At 32.2% G+C, this 21,390-nt stretch overlaps 1 protein-coding gene across 3 annotated transcripts in view; it reads left to right on the forward strand.

Annotated features, from left to right (window-relative positions):
• The window catches only part of TSC22D2 (TSC22 domain family, member 2), a 45,053-nt gene that overhangs the window by 19,932 nt on the left and 3,731 nt on the right, over positions 1-21,390 (forward strand). The window contains exon 2 of one of the 3 annotated variants that reach the window (XM_012734307.1): positions 5,441-5,564. The exons of the other annotated variants lie outside the window; for them this stretch is intronic. Within the exon in view, the coding sequence (XP_012589761.1) occupies positions 5,441-5,483 (43 nt within the window). The 3' untranslated portion in view covers positions 5,484-5,564. Of the gene's footprint in view, positions 1-5,440; positions 5,565-21,390 lie in introns of those variants that run through there. 3 annotated transcript variants of the gene reach the window in all.

Genomic DNA, 21,390 nt, shown 5'->3' on the forward strand with positions numbered 1-21,390 from the left:
AGCTAGAACAATAGACCTGAAGCTTGGTAATGAAGTTAAGGCTAAAAGATTGAAGAATTTTATTTATTTATTTAGTTAGTTATGTTTAATTATTGTTGCTGTTTTTTGGAATTCAAGCTTTAGGAAAGGCTGACATTGCTAAAGAGCAGATTACTCTCAAGTGTTGAGCCAGGACCTTGGGAAACACCATGTACATTTAGAAAAGAACAGAACCTCTAAAGATAATTGTCAGAGACTAGAAGATTTTTTAAATATTCCCTAACCAAACAGAAGTGGGACATGTTTGGATCTTATTTGAAGTAGCTTGAAATATACAGAGAAATTGCAAGAACAGTACAAAGAACTTCAATAATATTGCCAAGATTCAACTTTTGTTACCTTTTCATTAACAGCTCTTTATTGTCTTAACACTTCAGTGACCATTTAATAGTAACTTGCAGATAATCTTATCCCTTTAACCCAAATATAATTCTTACACATTTCCTAGGAAGATTCAGCAACAAAATTACCAAATTCAAATTTGATACTCTTTTATCTAATATGTAATGTATAATTCATTATCAGAATTTTCCAGTTGTCCCAGTGTTCCTTTCATGACCATTTTTTACCTGATCCAAATGCATGTAACACATTACATTTAGTTATCAAACACCAGTTTTTCTCATACTTTTCATAAATACATTCATATCCTATTGGATATTTAAAGTTTAATTATTCACCAAAGATTAGCATCATAGGAAGTGCTAAGGTTATGAGTAAAATACTAGACAAAAATGCACATATGTCTAGTATGTATTATAAAGAATGAGAAGTAATAATCAAGGGATACTGGCTAAAATCCAGCTAAACCAATACTCAGATTGGGGAGATTTTATGAGAGATGTCCTTACTTTTCAAAATTTGGGGGTAGAGATAGGTGGGGGTGTGTACTGCAAGTGAAGAACGTGGATATTCATGTGAGGTGAATCCCTTAGAAATAGATTAGGGTTATTTAATTCAGGCCCAGTTATTTTTTATGGTTTTTTTACACGTGTACTAAGTTGCCATATTATCTTGATTTGAAAATGTGATGTAATTTGAATATGCTTTTTATCATTGCTTGGATTTACTTACAAATTATGTAATTGTTATCCTTTGTATCCTACAACATCAACCTCTTTAGTTTTATTCTGTTAGTTGTCTAAGGTCGCTTATCTGCTACCAGACATCTATCTATATCTCATTGTTTTAAGTGTTTCAGTGGATCCTAAACATTTCTTCTCCTCATTTAGTTTTTCTGTAGCTAGCTGAAATTGGACAACTTACACACTAACATGTTTAGTACATGACTGAACTTAAGAATTGGTAATGTGAAATTATTAATGACTCATCCATCATTACATAAGTGTTGACCACAAAATAGTTGGAAAAGGTGGAACTAGTGGGTAATGTCTCTGGTTTTCATTATACAAATAGGTTGTAAGTAAATCAGACCTTTGATTAGAACAGAAACTTATTTGTACACATGTATATAAGCTGATTTACTAAACCTAATTAATTTTCCCACAGAATCGAGAACATTGTTGCAAAGCTTTTAAAGAAAAAACTCTTATTGAACATGTTCAGAGAAGGAAATTTTAAAAGAGTCTGAAATTGTTGAACTTACAGAGCAAACATCCCTGGATTTTTATTTTTTCACTCCTCAGCAATTTAAAAATTTAAATTCATGCCTATATCTCTTTAATGTATTAATGCTACAGATAATTTGACAACATTTGGGGGGTGGGGAAAGAAATATTAAGTGAAATAATTTAATTTTTTTCTCTTCATTAATATTTGGGTTGGTAGGCAGTAGAATGAGAAAAATAACATGCAGTATCATGTAAATGTGCACACATGCCCTTGCGTGCTCCTGTGCATGCTTATACTGATAGTCTAAATTATTCAAATCAGGAAATATTTTAGATTTCTATTATTTATACAGTGTTTAAATGTCTTATTTTCTGTGCTTAGGTTTTAACTTGCTACTTCTAAAATAGTTTTCATATATTTCAAGGAAATAAATGGTGGTAATAATTTAGAATGTGTAGACACCCTCAAGTAGCATTTGATTGTTTTCAGTTCAAAGATCTTTGGTTGTAAATACTAAAATATGTAGAGGGTGATCATTGTGGGGGGTTTTGGATTGTTTTCATTTTTTAATTGTGATTTTTGGCCTAGAAATAGGGTATATAACCTGTCCTGGAAGCCAAAAATGCCTTTCTACATACATCTGCTGATATAAACACAAAGAAGGTACTCTCTCCATAGATCATACATGCTCTGAAGGGAACTAGGAGACATATAGTAACTATTCGCCATTCAGCTGAAAATGCCCGTTTATTTAATAAGCATCTTTTTTTTCTCTTTTTGATATTGCTAACTTGCCCAGGAAATATATTGCCAAAATGTGCAACTGAAATGGTTATGCATACTTTTCTTTCAAGAAATCAGATACCACCTCTTAAAATCATAATATATGATGGTATCATAATATATGATGGTAAAATTTAAGAAAAGTTGCATTTAGTTAAATATGCTACTGTTTACAACCTCTCCAGATCTTTGCTGCATATATTTGAGTAATACATAACTGGCTTCCATCAGCTTTGTTTTTCTAGTTTTATCTTCTCCCAACTCCCAACTTTTTTATTTTTCTATTTCCTGTAAGTTGTTTCTACTTTGAAAGTGTGAGTACAAATATTTGGGAATAAACATGATCTGTACAAAATATAAAGAATCTATCCTGTTAGATATGTTTTTCTAAACAATGTTAATAAAATTTTTAAGCTATATAGTTTACATATCTTCCAGTAGGTACATTTGCTGTAAAGCGTAATATAGTACACACATTAGTCTTCAGCACAACTAGTCATGACTAGTTCAACCTCAGATATTTGAGGCCTGTAATATTGTATATCTTTTTGTGTGTGTGAATTTCATGGAATATATTGTCTAGACTTCTGCTAGCTACTTTAGGATTGCTTTCTTCAAATTTATCTTTAACATGTCTAGCCCACATAATCTGTGGAAAGACTAATTTATTGGGGGTTTATAGGGTTGCCCCACTTTCCCCCTCGCCATTAAAAAAAAAAAGCATTTCTGATGCTTCCAGAAGCATTGGATTTATTGTATATGATTTCTCAAAGAAGTGTAGTGAAAACTTATTAAAGAATGTGGTTTGTATTTGAAAGTAAAATTTTGTATCAAATGAAACATTTTTTTGTCATTCTAATAAGTTCCTTTAGGAACTGTTGCAGTTTTGATGTATTTTGCCTGTCAGTTTTGAAATAACAACTGGAAATTGCAAATCATCAGTACCTTTCAAAACTCTTATTTTATACAATTATTGTAAAATTTGCCCTAAAGTTAGTTAAATGGTGGGAAAACTTTAGCTATTCCTGGCACTGTGATTATAAGAACTTTTAGTAACCATCTCAGTTAAATGGATTTTTACTTATCAGTTGAAAAGAATGAAATGTCAACTATAGAAAGTGTCCAGGATTTGTTTCTGATAGCAGTCTTTCCAGAAATTCAAAAGGATTGATATATTAGAATGATTTTTAAGTAATTACTCATTTACAGAAGATGTTAAAGGCTATCTGATTAACCTGCCCACCTTCAAGCACTCAGTCAATTTTATTTCACTTTTTTTAATAAAGATTTTCTATGTTTGAATTTAATGATAGGAACTCATCATTGTGGCCCCGGTCTTTAGTATACTGCATTTTGAGAATGCTTTTGTCAGGAAAAAGAAAAAATGATACTGAGATACTGTATGTTTTTAAAATGTATACAACTCTTAATTCCTAAATTAATCCTTTGTTTATATAATGCGCTCACCCTTTAAAATTTTTCTACAAGTTTCATAGTAAATGTATTAGTTTTATATAGCTAGTTTAATTCTAAATTCTAAAGGCTTTCCAGGCATTTACTATAACATGCTCATTTTTAGCAGACCTTTTAACAAAGGGTCAGATAGTCTGCCCTGTAGTTTCAGTTCATCAAAGCCTTCTAGACAAAACGTCTACCAGTATTATAGATACATATATTTCAGGAAACATTTATTTTACTATATTTGGCTAAGTAGTCAATCTTAATGGAACTTCTCTCACAAAAGAGTAAATCATCAAAATAACATTTTTTAAATCATGATAGTATTTTTTGTCAAGAGCAAACAAGAGTTGAATGACAACTTTCTAAAATATTTTGGTGATCAAATGACCACAACTTTTAAACTATATTTTTTTATTCTGAATATGGATTTTTGCCTTCACCAGGTGATACATTGTAAAGTGGTGTTTTGAGAAGATAGTAAAGTTGTATGATTTTATTGAAGTCAAATGTGTTATGAGATTACACTTGGAAAGATCATATTTGTAAGCTGAAAAAGTCCTTATAGTACTTTGAGTTGTATGGGAAACTTTTAAATGACCGCGTACAATAGAAAATTTTCATTAAAAATTAAAACCTATAGCAGCTTATCCCCGTCATCTACATTCCAAATATTTCTGGAGATAGGTGCAGTGCTGCCTCTCTATTTTTTATAGCTTTGTGCATATTGGTAATGGCTTCCTCTTTTACTGACCCATTGACCCTCCCTTTTGACCATTATATTTTATTTAGGGGTAGTTAATACCTAAATATGTGGGATATCTTTCCTAGGTTATCTTTAGCTAAAATTGTAATTAAGCATTCTTATCAGACAGAAATCTTATTATATCACCCTTCAGCAATTAAAATAGATGTCCCAGTGAAATTTTTTTTGTAAAAGTTTAATAAATTTAAGATTATGTTTTTAATGAAGTAAGTTTTACCAATATTAAATCTTCCTTCCCCCGGTTTTCTTATATGCCCATACACAGATAAGCAGTAGGACTGCCTATGAATAGGATATGTTGTTATGTCTATTATATATAAAACACATAATAAATTTTATTCTTTCTATCATGTTGTGTAAAATTGGGGGGCTAAAGACAGACTAGGGTTGGGTATAAAAATTAGATGCTGTTTTGAGCACTTAAATGATACAAATTTTACTGATCCCAGACACTGTGCTATGTGTCCAGAAACTCATATATGGATGTGGACCAAACATTAGAACTCATGCCATTCTGCAGAAACAACAAGCAGTCTATAGCAGGTTTTGGTGTTAAGTCATAATTTCTGGATCATGATCTTAAACCTTTAATTGGTTCCATTTCTACTTGATTCTTTACTAACAATTATTCCTGATGGCCTGAAATTCCATGTTGAAATTTAAAGTTTGAAGTGTCCAGATTAAATATGAAATTATTTTACATTAAAAAATACTTAAGTACAAAATATCATGGTGTAATCATGGTAAAAACATAAAACTTTGCTATAAAAAATATTAAAGGCTATTTGATTAAAACACTTATTTACTTAAACTCTTTGCTAGAATTTTTTTTAGAATTCAGCATCGGAGGAGGAATGTGACATAATAATGATCGAAAGCCGAAAGTTTAAAAGTTGTGATGCCCTCACATGGTTGGAGGGTTATTCTAGCTTCTAAGGACTGAATGTTGTCCACAAGAGTGTCTCATCAGGTCATAAATTGGTAAGACTTAATGGATTAGATTTTATGTATTATACCTGATGTTATTGTATTGAGATGAATATTTATGAACAAAATGAACACATTGTATAAGAGTATAGCATTTAAATATAAGTTACAGTTTGGAATTTAAGTACTTGGAGTATGTAATCCTTTTGAAATACCATGTGGCTGAAGGCCATATTTTTGCAGTTGTGTTTAATAAATAGTATTTATATAAAGTGACATCCTGTATTATAGTATTATTTAAATATTGCTATTGCATCTGTTGTAGATGCTTACCATGTAGATAACAGTCCCAAATACTTTGTAGTTATTATCTCAGGAGATTTTTGAGGAACAATATTATCTTTTATTTCAAAAAGAAGATACATCCCTTTTCCTCATAAAATATAGTCTAAATTTATTTCCTTGAGGATTGTTTTCCTTAGTAAAAGACATTTTTCCCAATTCTCTGAGAACCCTTAAGATTCTAATGTCAAATGTAAATATATTAGATAAGCATTTTTGTATGCCCTGAAAATTGAAACACTTCTTTCAGAATTTTATTTTGCTTAGACAAAACTGAAATTTTGTTTACATTCTTACTTTGCTTTGTTTTTTACTGCAGTATTTTGTAGGAAGAATCTTAGAATAATAAAGTTAAGATCAGGATGAACTCTTAATCTTCAAACTGATGTTCATCATACTTTGCAGGTGGAAGAAAAAAACCTGTGTTATAAGTACAAGGTTGTAGAAAAGTGTGGTGCACAAAGCCTGTAAATCTATCAAAGATTATTTGAAATTACCTTCTAAACAAGCTACCATATCAGTTTAATTTTATTCTTAATCAGAGAGATTATTTTCTTCTTTATACACACAAAAACACATACACCCGTTCTCTTTTGACTGATAGTCTAAATTGATTCTGATAAGAGATCCATGACTTTGTGTTGATGATACTCTATAAACTTACCTCTCTTAAACCAGTATTTGCAATCAGTGTTAGTCTTAAAGGAAATTTAAAAGCTAATGACTTTCCCCTTTCTCCATTCTGATTTGTTTTATTATAATAACTACATAACTTTGGTAATTAGGAAAGTAAAATTTTCTTTAGGTTAAGATATCCAGATTTAATAGTCAAGGGAAGGACTTGAAGGGATTTATGAACCCTGTGTAATCTTGGGTAGAACTTTATTTATGTTCAGTTTTCAATGAAAGTTTCTGAACATTTGTCAGATTTCCAAAGATGGCTAAGGAACATTGCTAGTGAATGTTCATATTCAAAGGATAAATTTTTTAGAATGTAGGTCTGTGATTAATGAAAGAAATTGTAATGAGTACATTGACTCTGTAAATGTTGCTAATAAGAGGCTAACTTATTGTAAGTGACCATTACATTAGTGGAACATATTAGAGCCTAGCCACTTTAAGGTTAGGAATTTAATGCTATCAGTGTCTTTGGTTAAGTGTTGATTAGACTTTTCCACACAGTTTTTGCTATTGAGTAGTTACTATATGTCAGGCTCTATACTAAGTGTTTTGTGCTTCTTACCTTGTTTAATTTCCACAGTTGCATAGATACTATCAATAGCCTCAGTTTGTAGAGAAGGAATTTGAAAAATTAGAGGTATTAAGTAACTTGCTCAGGTCACAGAACTAGGATTCAAATCTACCTTTCTAATGAATTTTCCGTTGTTTTGCCAATGTGCACAGTAGCCCTAGAGAACTAGAAAGATAAAATAAGAGGGAATTTTACATTGTATGAATATGTGAATACAGAAATTTGATTCCCTTTGAATTTAAATAATAGCGAATCACCATAAAACCATCTTTCAAAGCACTTGCCAAAAATAAATTTGGACTAGTTGCCTACATCTAAAATTGTTTATTACATTAGAAAATAACTCTATTCAAATGTAATGTTTATGATTATAAAGATGTATATATTACAAAGTACTAATACTTACTTGAATGGTATTATACTATGTGTAACCATTAAGGAACTCACTCTTTAAGATTTATAAACTGCAGATACTGGGAAGTATTTTAACAGCTATTTTGAGCTGCATTTATTTATTGGAGTAGGACGATAAAGCACATCTAAAGCTCCCTACTAAGTGCTACATCAGTCTCCTATTTGTACCTAGTTGTAATTCTAGTGAAAATCTCTTATATGTCTACTTATGAAACATTTATGCAACAAAATTTATATTTTGGATATGTGTTTTGTTTTGTTTTTTTATCAAGCATTTATATATTCTTAAACTGAAATAATCTGAACAGTCTGTAAATCTCTCAGATTATTTGAAATTACCTTCTAAATTACCATATCTGTTTGGCTTTATTCTTAATCAGAGGTATTATTTTCTTCTCTGCACGCATAAAAACAAACACACCCATCCTCTTGAATAATAATCTAGATTACTTCTGATATAATATACATGACCTTGTGCTGATGATATTCTATAAACTCATCTTTCTTAAACCAGTATTTGCAATCTACTGCAAATAGGTAATTTCTTCAGGCCCTTGGTTAGAAATGTACAAATAAAATAAATGATGTGAGTCCTATCTTAAAAATCTGCTTTTAGATATTATATTTGTACACATTTTTTAGTAGTAATTTACCTTTTCAAAATTAAAACTATGGAAAGTTTGGAAAATAGAGTATAAAGATGCACACCTAATCTAAGTTCTTAACACAAAAGCTGTCTTGGTTTTTACATATTCCCTTCCAGATACATAATGGATAGGAATAGCTATTAATGATTAATAGCTTTTAAATAATTTTTAATATTTCATATATTTATCCACTTATGCAAATACTGATATAAAATAGGTTTTGAATTTTATGCTGATACTATGACAGGAATGTGATATTTTCCATTCCAGTTTTTCTTCTTAATTCTCTGGTTGTTTCTTCTCAGTCTTCTTAGAATACTTTTGTTTTGTCTCATCTTTTTAAGTGCTGTTGGTAGTCTCAGGATGCTTTCCAGATCCTCTCTTTCACATTACCTTGTTAGTAACATTAGAACTGTCTCTGGGTGTCATTTTTTTGTCATAAAAAACCGTTCACATGCTCTAAGTACTCAAACTTATTACCTGAACATTTTTCCTTACATTCAAACGTCCATGATCTCTCATAACCAGTTAATTACAGAGTACTGCCATCTCTCTGTCCTAAATATTTCTATGTCATCTCCTCTCAGGTCACAATCTTTCTTATGTGGACGTGTAGCAGCCCCCTAACTGGCTTGTTTATTTTGGTTTTTCTAATTCAGCAAACTGTACCTACAATTCTTTTTACTTGGAACATTTGTGTGTGTGTGTGTGTGTGTGTGTTTAACCTAACTGTGGTACTTCCTGTATTAAACATTCTTTTTTGACCCTACATCATTATTTTGTGCCCACAAAATACCCTTTTAAAATCTTGCCCCTACTTTGCCTACCTTTAATTCATTTGTTTTCTGCAGTAATCGGTGAACTATTTAGCAGTGGGTTTCTGGTTATTTATTATTGTGCTTATCCTCTGTATTTCCAACATCTGATAATGTTTAAATTCATTAAAGCCTTTCTGGAATGTGTCGCCACAAAGTGTTGTATCTGGAAAGAATATTAAATGTTATTGTATATAGTTAGAGATAAGAGGCAGGTGGAAAAGCCAGATCACTAACTCCCAAGTCAATGTCTCTTATGTATTTCATTATGCTTAAATTTGGACCACTGTCCCTTACTGATAATAAATTATATAGTTAACATATTAAGTATATACTTTGTACCAGACTCTAGTGCATTATCTCATCTAATATGAATCCTGGTTCTGTTATTATCCTTTGGAGATGCTAAATAACTGTGTAAAGTCTAAGATCTTAAGTTTAAATCTAGATCTAAGAACCTCCACTTGAAAGACACTGCAGTTTGAATTGTCTCCTTTATCTGATCTCACTAAGCCAGCAAGATTTGGGGCCTTTGCTTTCTGCCTGCAGAAGAGCATGTATTTTTGTTTACTTCTCCCCTTTAGACTCAATTATAATTGTCTGTAGAAAATGGTATTGGGCAATTGAGAGAGCCCATAGGTACATAGTAGTGAAGTATAATTATACAATTAAGCCTTTGCATTTACAAAACAGTTTTTTCCTGAATCCATGATTCTAATGTGAAAGGTCTTAGTTGAGGTTTTTATCCAGAATATCCTTAAAAGTCTATAGAGTCCATTTTATTTTCCACCATGACTTCTCTTGACTTTCCTGCCGTTACCAAGTATAGAACTGCTGAATTTCATGGTCATAAATTTGGCAGACATAACCTTTTCTATTCCTCAGACTTTTTTTTTTTTTTTACTTTGATTGACCATGTCATACAGAAATGGTTATACTTTCTTCTTCTTCATTGTGTAACAACCTGTCAAAAGAAATCTCATTAAGAGGTTTTGGCTTTTTGTTTAAGCTATGCCTTTGTGAAGGCGAAAAAAAATTTTTTTACAAGGTCTGCCCATTTTTGAAGGACCTTAAGATGGACAAATTTCCCACCAGTCAATACAGAGGCACCAAATCAAAATTTATTTTTATAAGAATCAGAGGGGTGGGACTGATTGGCATGAAAGGAAAAGAGCAAAAAGAATGTAGGTGAGGCACCACATTTCAGATGCGTCTTTTACAATCTAGGTTGATTTAACAAATTTCACATCATGATATAGATTTTTAACAAATTGATGTGTATAAACAACTACAAAATTCTGTCATTCATCAAATGTTATAAAATCGTTAGTGCACATGGACCTAGATTAAAATGAAAATAAGTTGCTAGCTGTTAAAAACTTTTTGTTGCTGGACATGTACCTATTTGACTATAGTTCTGCTTGTGTGAAAGAAAACCTTACAACCCTTTAATTTTTGTAATAATGCTATTTTATTGATTTTTCTTTTTTGCCCACCAGAATCCCTTTTTTTTAATTAGGTGACTCTAAAGCAGTGATCCTCAGCTAGAATAGTAGATGGTTTAGAAACAACACTAATCCCACTGTTTGATTTGTTTTAGTAATAATTTAAAATTAAAGAAAGGCATGAGTTAGTTTAATTAACCACTTTCTTGAAAATGGTGGTTAAATTAATTCAATTCTAACTCAGTCTTTTGGAAAAATTTCCCACAGTTATTTTTATTTTAAACAGTGAGACACAGATCCTAAACCAGAACAATAGAACTCTATTAAATCATCAAGCTACAGAAATGCTATGCTTAATAAATAGTGATGTAAGTTTAAATCTCAAGTAAAACAATTTTTACTAGCACAAGTTTTTTGAGTTCAGTATATCTTTACAACTTGAGTAATTTAGGAGATCAAATAAATTTAAGGAATAGCCAAGATTATTTCTTTGGGATAAAACAAATACAAATAATTGTTAATAATCATAATTATTTTTATTGTACTTCACTGTTTTTATTGTAAATTTAAGGTACACTGGGATAAGTATAGTTGACCTTAATCAAATTAAAGTCCAAATTGATCCAAAGAACATAAAGATCTAAAATGTTCTTATGGGTTATATTAAACAGCCCTTACAGCAGTCCTTTCACATATACCTAACCTCATTTTATAGATGAACTGATTTTAGTATGTTAACTTGATAGGATCACCCCACAAGTAAGTGGTAGAATTGGAATTTAAAACCAGATTGTCTAATTCTAAAACTTATGCTCTTGAACCACATTATTATTCTCAAGAATTAAAATTTTTGTTTAGACTGCTGCTAAGAGGTAAACTGTCTTATACACAATAAAATACAAAGCAAAGCAGGGTTACACCAAGTGATCATATACTGAAAACCTGGACAATTTTTAACTCTTAGGGCCTATTCACATACTTTATTTGTATTGAAGATGAGCAGTTTAATTCTTTGCTCTCAAACCCAACCTTTCTAAATTTTTTTAGACTTCCTAAATGCAAATTCTTCATTGATTTATTAAAATTAATAAACTGATTATTTTACTTGATAATGATTTTCTCTGCATTTCATTAAGGGTTGATAACCATCTTTGTACTGTCTCTTTAGTCTCAATCACAGTGAGGCAACTGTCTCTTTTAAAACCTCATGAGACTCTTATCTTCTCAGTTTATCCCTGTTTTGAAACAGCTTCCTGATAATGTCCTTTATTAATATTATTACTACCCCTGGACATGGCAGACCAGGTTAAGAACATAAACATAAGGTAGCAAAGAAAATTTTGTCTGTGACCTAAGAACAAAAACTGAGTTTTGGTCAAATAATTCTAGGAACTAACCCAATATAGTTCAGTTGTGTTAAATGTTATCTAAAACGTTTAAAATAACATTGCTGTACCTTTAAGAAATAGCCATAAATGAAAAGATTAACTATAAGATGAACAAAATTACATCTTCCTAATTAGTATTTAGCATTTCTCATTCTGAAGGGAATAATCTTCATTTTCACTCATTTGGTTAATTCTCAAGGTAGAAATGGGAGGATTTGTTGTTTAGGAATAACTTTTGTTAGAAGAAATGGCCCATAGAATTCTTGAGAAAAAAGAAGCAAATATGAGGCTGGTTTAGCTTTTCCACAAATGGGAGTTTCTTCCCAAATCCATCCTCTTTCTTAACTTTTTTCACATTGGTTTTCTCCAGTCTTTGGAGCCCATTTTTGTTCTCACAGTTTAAAAGCAAGCTCATTTTCTCAGTTTGAGCTACCTCCCACATTCTGATAACTCTAGGCCAGAGATTATGATTGACTGAGTAGTAGATACCTATTTGCTACTTTCTGTATTTCTCCACTAAGATCTATTTTCCAGACACCTCAAAATTCAGCAGTCCCAAATAAAACTTAAATTTCTCATTTCCCTATCTTTATTCCAAGATTCCTCTGCCACTCCCTTCTCCCAAAAATCTAGTCGCTTTCCAGTGACACATTATCCACCTCCCCACTCAGATTAACCATCTATCCATTCTTAGTTGTTACAAACTAAACTCTCCAGTCAAACCCGGCATCTTCTTCATTATAGGTAAATCCTTTATCATCCCTCTGGTCACTTACAAATTCTCTAGGCTTCAATTGTAAAGGCATGCCTTTAGATCTCTGACCATTCAGTATTCTCTTTGCCTTTGCTTGCTTAAGTAAATCCCTTTTTTCAAAATCTGTGTTGAATGTTACTATCTTTCCTGCTCATCAGCTCACACATACAGAACTACATCTGTGGTTATATCAAAATACATACAAATATCTTTGAAAGTAAATGATGAGGCAGAAAGCACAATGAAGGTATCTTACCTAAAGACAGAGCAAATCTGAGGTGAGGCCAACTGCAACAGGTAACTAATTCCACATCTAGTGATCTTCCCACTAGCGGACACTGTCCAACATCATATTCTCCATCCATTATTTGTTAAGTTTGAGGCATTGTGCAGTGAAGGCTGGTTGCAATTTATAATTTTTTTTACAAATATCTGGATGGATAAATGTTACTGAGAGATAACTATATAGGAAGAGTCAAGTTTGTTCAGAACTTAGTATTGCCCGTAAGAGAATTTGGATGACCTCTGTGTATGAACAAAAACACAATGGCAGTCTAAGTTCATACTGATACTGAGGAATAGATTAAAAAATATTTCTTTTTTTTTTTTTTTGAGTTTAGTTTGATAGCATTATCAATTTCTATTTGATAGCAACAACTGCTTAGGAAAAGTGAGTTTTGCCATAAAGTGTAGAAAAATGGCTCTGAAGATCATCCAGTACAGCTATTTCATGTTATAGATAGAGGAAAAAAGCCTCAGAAACAAAGTTACAAGGGATATGTACCAGGACTCAGACTCCTAAGTACAATATATGAGTTCAGATTTCTTACAGTATATACATTATTTAGTAGGTGGCTACCAGCTTCATGGTAGATTTTGCAAAAAGCACATAGAAATTTTTAAGACAGTAGATTCAACTGTTAAACTGGTAAGAGTCACAACGTCTGAGACTAGTGCCATAGTGGTAGTATGGGATGTGTCTTATTTCTGGAAAGATTAGAAAAGCATTTACAGACAAGAAAAATATTTGAGCTGATAACTATAAAAGATTGGTAGGATTTCCACAGATATATTTCAAGAGTGGAAAAAACAGCATGAGCAAAGACTAGAAGCAAACTGTGGAAGGTCTCGAGAAGTTGAGAATAATCTAGTTTAAAATTGCACAGATAGCCCCTCCCTGGTGGTGCAGTGGGTTAAAGCACACCACTAAGGAGCTAAAGCCACTTTCCCATAAGTTCGATTCCCGCCTGCCCCAGAGGTGACCACATGGCGTGGCAGACCTCTCCCGACCCGCCTGCTGCTCCCCTCAGCAGTGTACTTCCTCAATCTGCCTGTTCTGTTCCCCACTCTGTCTCTGGTGAAGCCTCTCGCCACCCCTGAGCCTCTGGCCTGTACCCCAGTTCTGTATGTACAAATAAATAAATCTTTAAAAAAAAAATTGAACAGATATTTGGAATGTGGAGAAGGTAAAGGTTAGCATTAGAAATAAACATAACAGCCTTAATTTAGTAAACTAGTTTCTGATTTTTCCCCCTTTGCCCTATTTTTATGCCATTGCTGAATAATTCTGAGTTAACTTTTAGAAATGTTAGCTCAATTTAGCTTCGTAAAAAGGTTGTTTTCACAATAGAGCCATTGCAGGATGAAAATGTATTCAGTACTTGTTGGTTTCTGAAGTGAGACAAAAATCATAAGTGTTCTACATTTTATTTACCATAACATCTTCTTTCCTCCAGTTTTGTTCATTTTCATACACCATGAAAATATCCTTAGGTAGCAAAAGTGCTACCTCTGTCCTTATAGTCAAAGGAAAAGAATGTTTTTGTTAACCTTTTAATGATGAGTTATCTTTACTACAAAATGACTGTTGAGCATAGACCTTCTCTACATCTTTTCTGAGTCTTTGTCCTTTTCCTGATACCACTCAAGTAATTTGAACCCATAAAAGCTTTTAATATTTTCATTCAATTTAAAAATTTCCAAGTTTTCTCTCCTATTTAAATTGTGTGCTTTTAGGGAAGATCCTAAAATTAGTGTGAGAAATAAAAATCCATTACTAGACTAAGTTATACTTTAATAACTAAATTTGGATTTCTCCAGTTGTTAACCATTAGCTTCTCTCCCAGCAGATAATGGTTTTAGACTGTTTAGACTGACTATATGGAACTAGATCCACTTGATTCCTCTTCAACATAACTGATCTTTAAATTTTTCTATCAGGTATTCTAAAATAGACATCAGTCAGCAAAATTTGAAATCCTTTCTAAATAATCCCCTATTTTCTTATGAAGTTCCAGGGTATGTCTATAGTCTGTTGTCAACCCTAAATTTTTCCAAGTCTGCAGAGGTAAATTAAAGTAGCCAGAGTATGGTGTCAAATTTTTATTTGCCCTAAGCCCCTTTGCCTTTGTAATTTTTATTCCCCAGTAATGACTTACATAATCACCAAATAACTGATTGCTACTGTGTAAACAGTACAATGAAATCTCCTATCATAGCTTGTTATAAATGTAATCATCCCAACACTGAGGAAAATGCCACCAATTCCTGCCCTTTTCTTACATCCTTTCTTAATATCTGTCTGACTCAGAGGAAGGAAACATTTCTTTATTCTGTCAAACCTTGCCTAATGTTAGTTTAGTTAGAAATAACTACCAAGTGCATAAGCTCCTTTTTTGCCTTGAGTAGATAAGATAATGTTAACATTTTTGTATTTAATTTGAAATAATAGAATATTAAGTTTTCTTAATTTATTTTGAATATTTTGTTGATAGTGGTAAACTAAATGATATCCCCAAAATGTATTTGGAATGCAGAAACATCTGGAAAAAAGGTAAATTTAGTACTATCTATAGCTTCTTTGGAATACACTTTTAATGTACATTTGTTTATAAAACCTGTTGTATCATAAATGTTTTCCAGACTTTTACTGTTGACTTACTGGAACCATTGTACTGTTTATAACTATACTAAGAGTTATAAACATTGTGTACACTATGTTTTGAGTATAATTCCCCCTAACCAAGGAACTAAGTTTTACAAATCATAGATACCACATTGATTGTCATGGTACCTACTGCAACAATCATAATACCTTATCTTGCAGAATGAAATAGTTGTAAAGAAGGTGGAGTTGTCAGTTCTTCCCCTATTCCTTTCTTTCCCCTTTTTCGGGTTCCTGTTGTTACTGTTCCTGCCTTTTGTTCATATCTTGGGTTAACACTGTACAGGGTAATAACTCCTTCATGAGTCATTTTGGTTTGGAATGTGTTTGTCTGTATTCTCCAAAGTGCAGTGACTTGCTTCTACCCCTGTACCCTATATACTTCTCTTCCTAAACAGATACGCTTTCATAGGTTGTGTGTATCCTTCCATTTTCTTTTTTCGTATTCAAGCAAATATGTATAATCTCCCCATCACACAAATAATTTACTCAGACCTTTTAAAGATCTCCAAAATGCGTTTTTTTATAAGTGCATAGAAAAGTATCTTTGCAGAGGTTTTTTTTTTTTTTTAATGGGTTGTGTTTTTTGTCTGTCTTTATAAATTGAATGGATGACAGTGTCATGATTTATTTAAGTCAATCCCCCATTGATAAAAGCCTTGTACCACAGCGGTGTAATATGTAGCATTATAAATACCTTATTTCCTATGTATGTAAAAATAACTATAGAATAAATTCCCAGGTATAGGATTGCTGTCTCAAAGAATGATTGTGTGTTTGTAACATTGTGTTTGGAATAACACAAAATTTCTCTCTATAGGATTTATAACACTGTGCCACTTGTACCAGCAATGTATGAGAAGGCTCTTTTTCCTGCAGCCTCACTTAACAAAATGTCTGCCAGTCTGTTTAAAGAAATGGTATTAATTGTAGCTTTGATCTATATTTTTATTATGAACAAAATGTTGAGTATTTTTTTTACTCCTTTTTTCCCCTTGGTAATTGTCCATATGAATTTTTCCATTAAGGTTTGAATCTAACAGATTTCTAGAAGTACATTTTATTTTAGGAAAATTATTGAGAAGATTTTCCATTTTCCCATATTTTTAAGAATGCTAGAAAGGCCTCTCTCACTTAAGCATTTTTTAAAAAATTCCTAAGTGGATTTTTTTAAAGGCTGTTAATACAAACGATAGTATTGACTTAAACAGAGAGGGTTTGAGGTAGAAAAAGGAGGGGCTTTAGTTAATTACCTACTTTTTGTGTACATATATTTCACTTTTAGAAATAGAGATTCATAAGTAATTGATCCCCAGAAAGCAAAGGGAGGTCCCAGGTACTCTTCACTCCAGTGGTAAAATTTTACATGACTGTAGTACAACAGAAATACCAGGAAATTGACATTGGTGCATTACACGATGTGCAAACGTTTTCCTATTTTTAAATATTTATTTTCTAGTCCAGGAATTTGACCTAAAATTAATTAGTAATAGATGAACTTAAAACATGCTCAGGACATTAGTGAACATGGTTTTTGTAGACGCTAAAAATAGATGTCAATCATGACATAAATATTTCATTGGGATTTTTAATAACTTTTGGTAAAAGCTTTCTTTGCACCATGGTAAACTGGTTACTTGGGGAAATTATAACTTATGGTTTTGTAAATAACCATTTTGCTTACTTGCCCGACATAATAACTTTCATCATCCACAAAAATTGCTTATTTTGTATTACTAATAATATAAGTCTCCATGGAGCATTTTTGTGAGTTTTTTAAATCACAAAATAGTTTTACCTTTGTAGACTTATGGAACACTGATTTGCAAAATTTTGAGTTCTCACTTTACTGTTAACTTTATATGGTGATTTTATTCATAATCTTAAGAGTTTTGTCTGTAACCAGAAATTAGGTCTACTTGAATTTTTATTTATGTCGGTATAGCTCTTTTTTGGAAGGAGAATCATCATTTGCTCTTAAATTATATTAAACTATAAGCTTTTTAAATTCCTCTTACAGAAGAGTGATATTTTTATTCTATTTATCTTCCTAAGACTTTCTCATTAGTTGGGTGTTTTGTTGTTGCTGTTTGTTTTTTGTTTGTTTGCAATCAGTGACAGCAGTTTCTTTCTAAAACGAAAATATGCTTTTCTTAGAGAAGAGGCAAAATGTTACACAGATTAAAAGGAATGCACGTTAGTAATGGTGATGTTATTGTAGAACGTATTGAGGCATATTATGGGGGATGATGGTTGTGATGATTTACTAGAAACAGTATGGTATTTCTAAGACTGGCTTCCAAGAAGGATGGTAGCTAGAAGGGTCTTTGAGGAAAGTCCCTTGGTTTTTTTTTGTTTTGTTTTGTCTTAACAGATATTTTTACAACATTTTGCATATAGGTGCATATAATTTTAAGACATCATCAGCTTTCTAACAAACCAATAGGACATTTTAGTGAGTAGTAAGCTATATGGCCTATCTAAAGATCAATGAGTTTAAGTGTCTCTCCAGAAGTTACCTTCTTTGTCCTCAGAGTGGTACCTCTTCTATAAATGTGCTAGATAAGATAAATGGCATAATATGAACATAGTTTAATCTTTTAATCCAGGCTTAATATTTCACGCTTAAAGCGCATGTGCACAATAAATAAATATGTGCACAATAGCTCTGGATACTTTTAGACCATGATAGATTCTTCCTTTCTTCCTTTCATAATCATCTTACAAAAAGCATGTGTTTTGATTTAATTAGGTTTTGATAGGTTTGAATCCTGTTCCTTGTATTGTGCCTTAGAGCAAGTTACTTGGCCTTAGTTTCAGCAGCGCAAACAGTGTTGCTTGGGCTTGTTGTAAGGCCTCTAAAGTGATGTGTCTGCCATAAACTGGGCAGTCATTAATGTTCTTTTCATCTGCTTTTGTCACTGTTAATTAGCATTCATATGGAAAGAACAGAAGATAGTCAAAATGTTACCATTTTAAAATAGAGAAGAAATTTGCATTATTTATATTATAAACAAATAGCCATGATATCACTGTCCACATTATTAATGCAGATAAAGAAAAAGTTTATGTTAATAAATGTGAACCAACTTAGCCTAACTTCACTGATATGAATTTTTAGGGAGGAAAGATGGGGTGATGAGTGGATGATTTGCAGAGTCAGTGAGCTGAAAGCTCGGATGAAGCAATTAGCCTATTAAGAAAGATGAAAATGTAGGACACAGGTGAAGCCAGAGGTTTATCTAGCCTCTTGTCTTCTCATTGAGGATGCAAGTCATCTATTTTGCTAAGAGTAAGGAGGCCTGGTGGTAGCCAGTTAGATGAAATGAAAGATGAAACAGTATGGAGCATCAAGCTGTCTTACTAGTATTGGGTTGCAGGAAAAATCCTGACTCATAAAAGATATGCCATGATTTTTCTAACAACCCTATATAGCATTGATACTTAAAGTTTTACTTTTTCTGTGAATTGATTGTAATTTATTTAAATACTAAATTCAAGCTTACTTAGCTCTTCTGAGCATCACACTTCCAGTAAATAAAAATTTGTCATAAAAATAATGTAGCCATTCTTATCTTTTTCCTCCCACAGTCTGTATTTTGCTCCATTCTTTCCATACCCACAGTTTTTATTCACCTAGTAAATGTTAATGATGCTATGAGGAATGGCCCATTTGTAAACAGCTTCTTTTTAAGAAACTATCCCTTGCCTTTAGTATATAATAACCAGATAGTTTAATAGTTACAAAGTCTTGGGAAGCCTTCCCTTAAAGAATTTTTTTAAAAACTGGTTAAAATGTTCAAGATAATGTGTGATGAATGCATATTAAAAATGAGCACAAGATGTAATACTATAACATATGATCAAAGGAGCAAACCTGAAGGAAACACTCAATTCTGCGTTAGTTGACCTTTCCTGCTTTGCAAGTGTGTATGATGCAAACCATTATGTTGACTTTGAACACAATAGGAAATGTGTTGCCCTCTTTGAAAGGTACCTTCAGCCATATTCCAGGGTCTTGAAATAGAATATACCCTCTTATTTGTTTGTTTAAGACTACCAAAATTGATAACTTACTTGTAAATCAGACTATTTAAGCCAGTAGTTCTCAAAGTTAGTTTCTACCAGAATCAGTTTGGGGGAGTAATTAAACTAGATTTCCTGGGCCACACCTCAATAGTATCGAATTCAGTAAGTGTGGGTGGAACCAAATATTTACATTTCTAAGAAGTTCCCAGGTGATACTTGTGCTAGGACCTCACCTTGAGAATAACTGATATATTCAAACACAGAAATTTCTGATAACTTTCTAGTATGCGTTTGTAATTGTTTCATCATGTTGACTCTCAGTATGCATTTGAGCTCCTGTTTGTCAAGAACTATGTTTACTTGGAGCTTAGTCTAGTATAGTAAATAATGGCAGTATTATTTAAACTTATTTAATCCTCACAGGAGTTTCATGAATTGGGGTATATAAACATTGTTTTAGATTAAAAAACTTAGGTCTAGAATGGTTAAATAGATTTCCAGAATTCACACAGTAAGTATGTGGACAAACTATAATTTGTTGTTCTGCTTTCCTGGTCATATGCACTTAAAAAATTGGTAGAGTAGTGGACCACTGGAAGGTTGGAGTAATTAGCTCTGCAATAGGAAATCAGATGCTAACACAGAAAGAGTTAGCATGGAATATCTTAAAGAATAAGTTGAAGATAGCCAGGTGAATTGTAACTGTGAACATTTCCAGCTGAGGGAGCAGTTTCTACATAGCCATTGAAAACTGAGAGAACATGTGTTATGCAGACTGCATAGCTATATAAGACAATAACACAATAGACAAGATGGAGTGTGAGAGGGAGTCCATAGGAGGCAAGGGTCAAGGTCATGAATGAAAGGTTTTGTATACCAGATTTTTAAATTCTTTGTCTTCTGGGTCTCAAAGAATGGTCAGACTGTGGAATCAAAACACCTGGGAATTTGTTAGAAATGCAAATGCGTAGGCCCATGCTACACCTACTAAATCAGAAACTGAAGTGGAGTCCAGCAGTCTGTTTTCAACAAGACCTCCAGAAGACTTGGTGCATATTACAGTTAGCGAACCACTACACTAAGTTCTAGAATTCTTAAAAGCCTTCAAAAATAGCCAAAGGTCACTATAGTAGTAATAAATATATCTGAAACTGATTTCATTTTGTTAAATCTCAATGCTTAACAGAATTGAAATAGTAATACTTTTTAAGGGACACATAATTTCAACATGATCCATTTATTCTTTGCACCAGTTACTCTCTCCTTGTAAAAGAGGTCCTAGTCAGGATTAGAATTTATTAGGTCAGCATGCAAAGAATAGTAATAGTTACTGTTCCTTAGCTAAGGGAATGCTCTGAGAACTTGCTGACTGGTTTTATTTTTAATTATCAAAAAAATAGCAAGAAGCCCTTTTTTGTGAGGCTTTGGGGCTTTTACAATTGTTTTGTATTGGTTGCTTGAAGTTAGATAAGTTATTCAATTTATATAGATTTGTTGAAAGAATTGATTATATTGAAGTCATGAGTGACTAAAAATTTTTTCCTTGACACAGAAATAATGTAAGTATAATCTAAGATTCTCAGGTACACTTTCTAAATGCCTATCACCATCTTTTTTGCCAAATTATGGCCAGTATTTGGTGTCTAATGCTGGACTATTACACTGAAGCCTTATTGTTTATAAAGTATTTCTATAGTTTAATAGTTACATAGAGTCATAATTTGCACAACTCTACAAACATTTAAAGTCAAACATATCAAAGCATTTTAATGGTCTATATCTTTCTCATTCTGGTTATTAGCTATATAGAAGTCT

Source organism: Condylura cristata, unplaced genomic scaffold, assembly GCF_000260355.1.
Source record: "Condylura cristata isolate star-nosed mole 26May11 unplaced genomic scaffold, ConCri1.0 scaffold00003, whole genome shotgun sequence".
In the NCBI taxonomy this organism is placed as follows: Eukaryota; Metazoa; Chordata; class Mammalia; order Eulipotyphla; family Talpidae; genus Condylura; species Condylura cristata.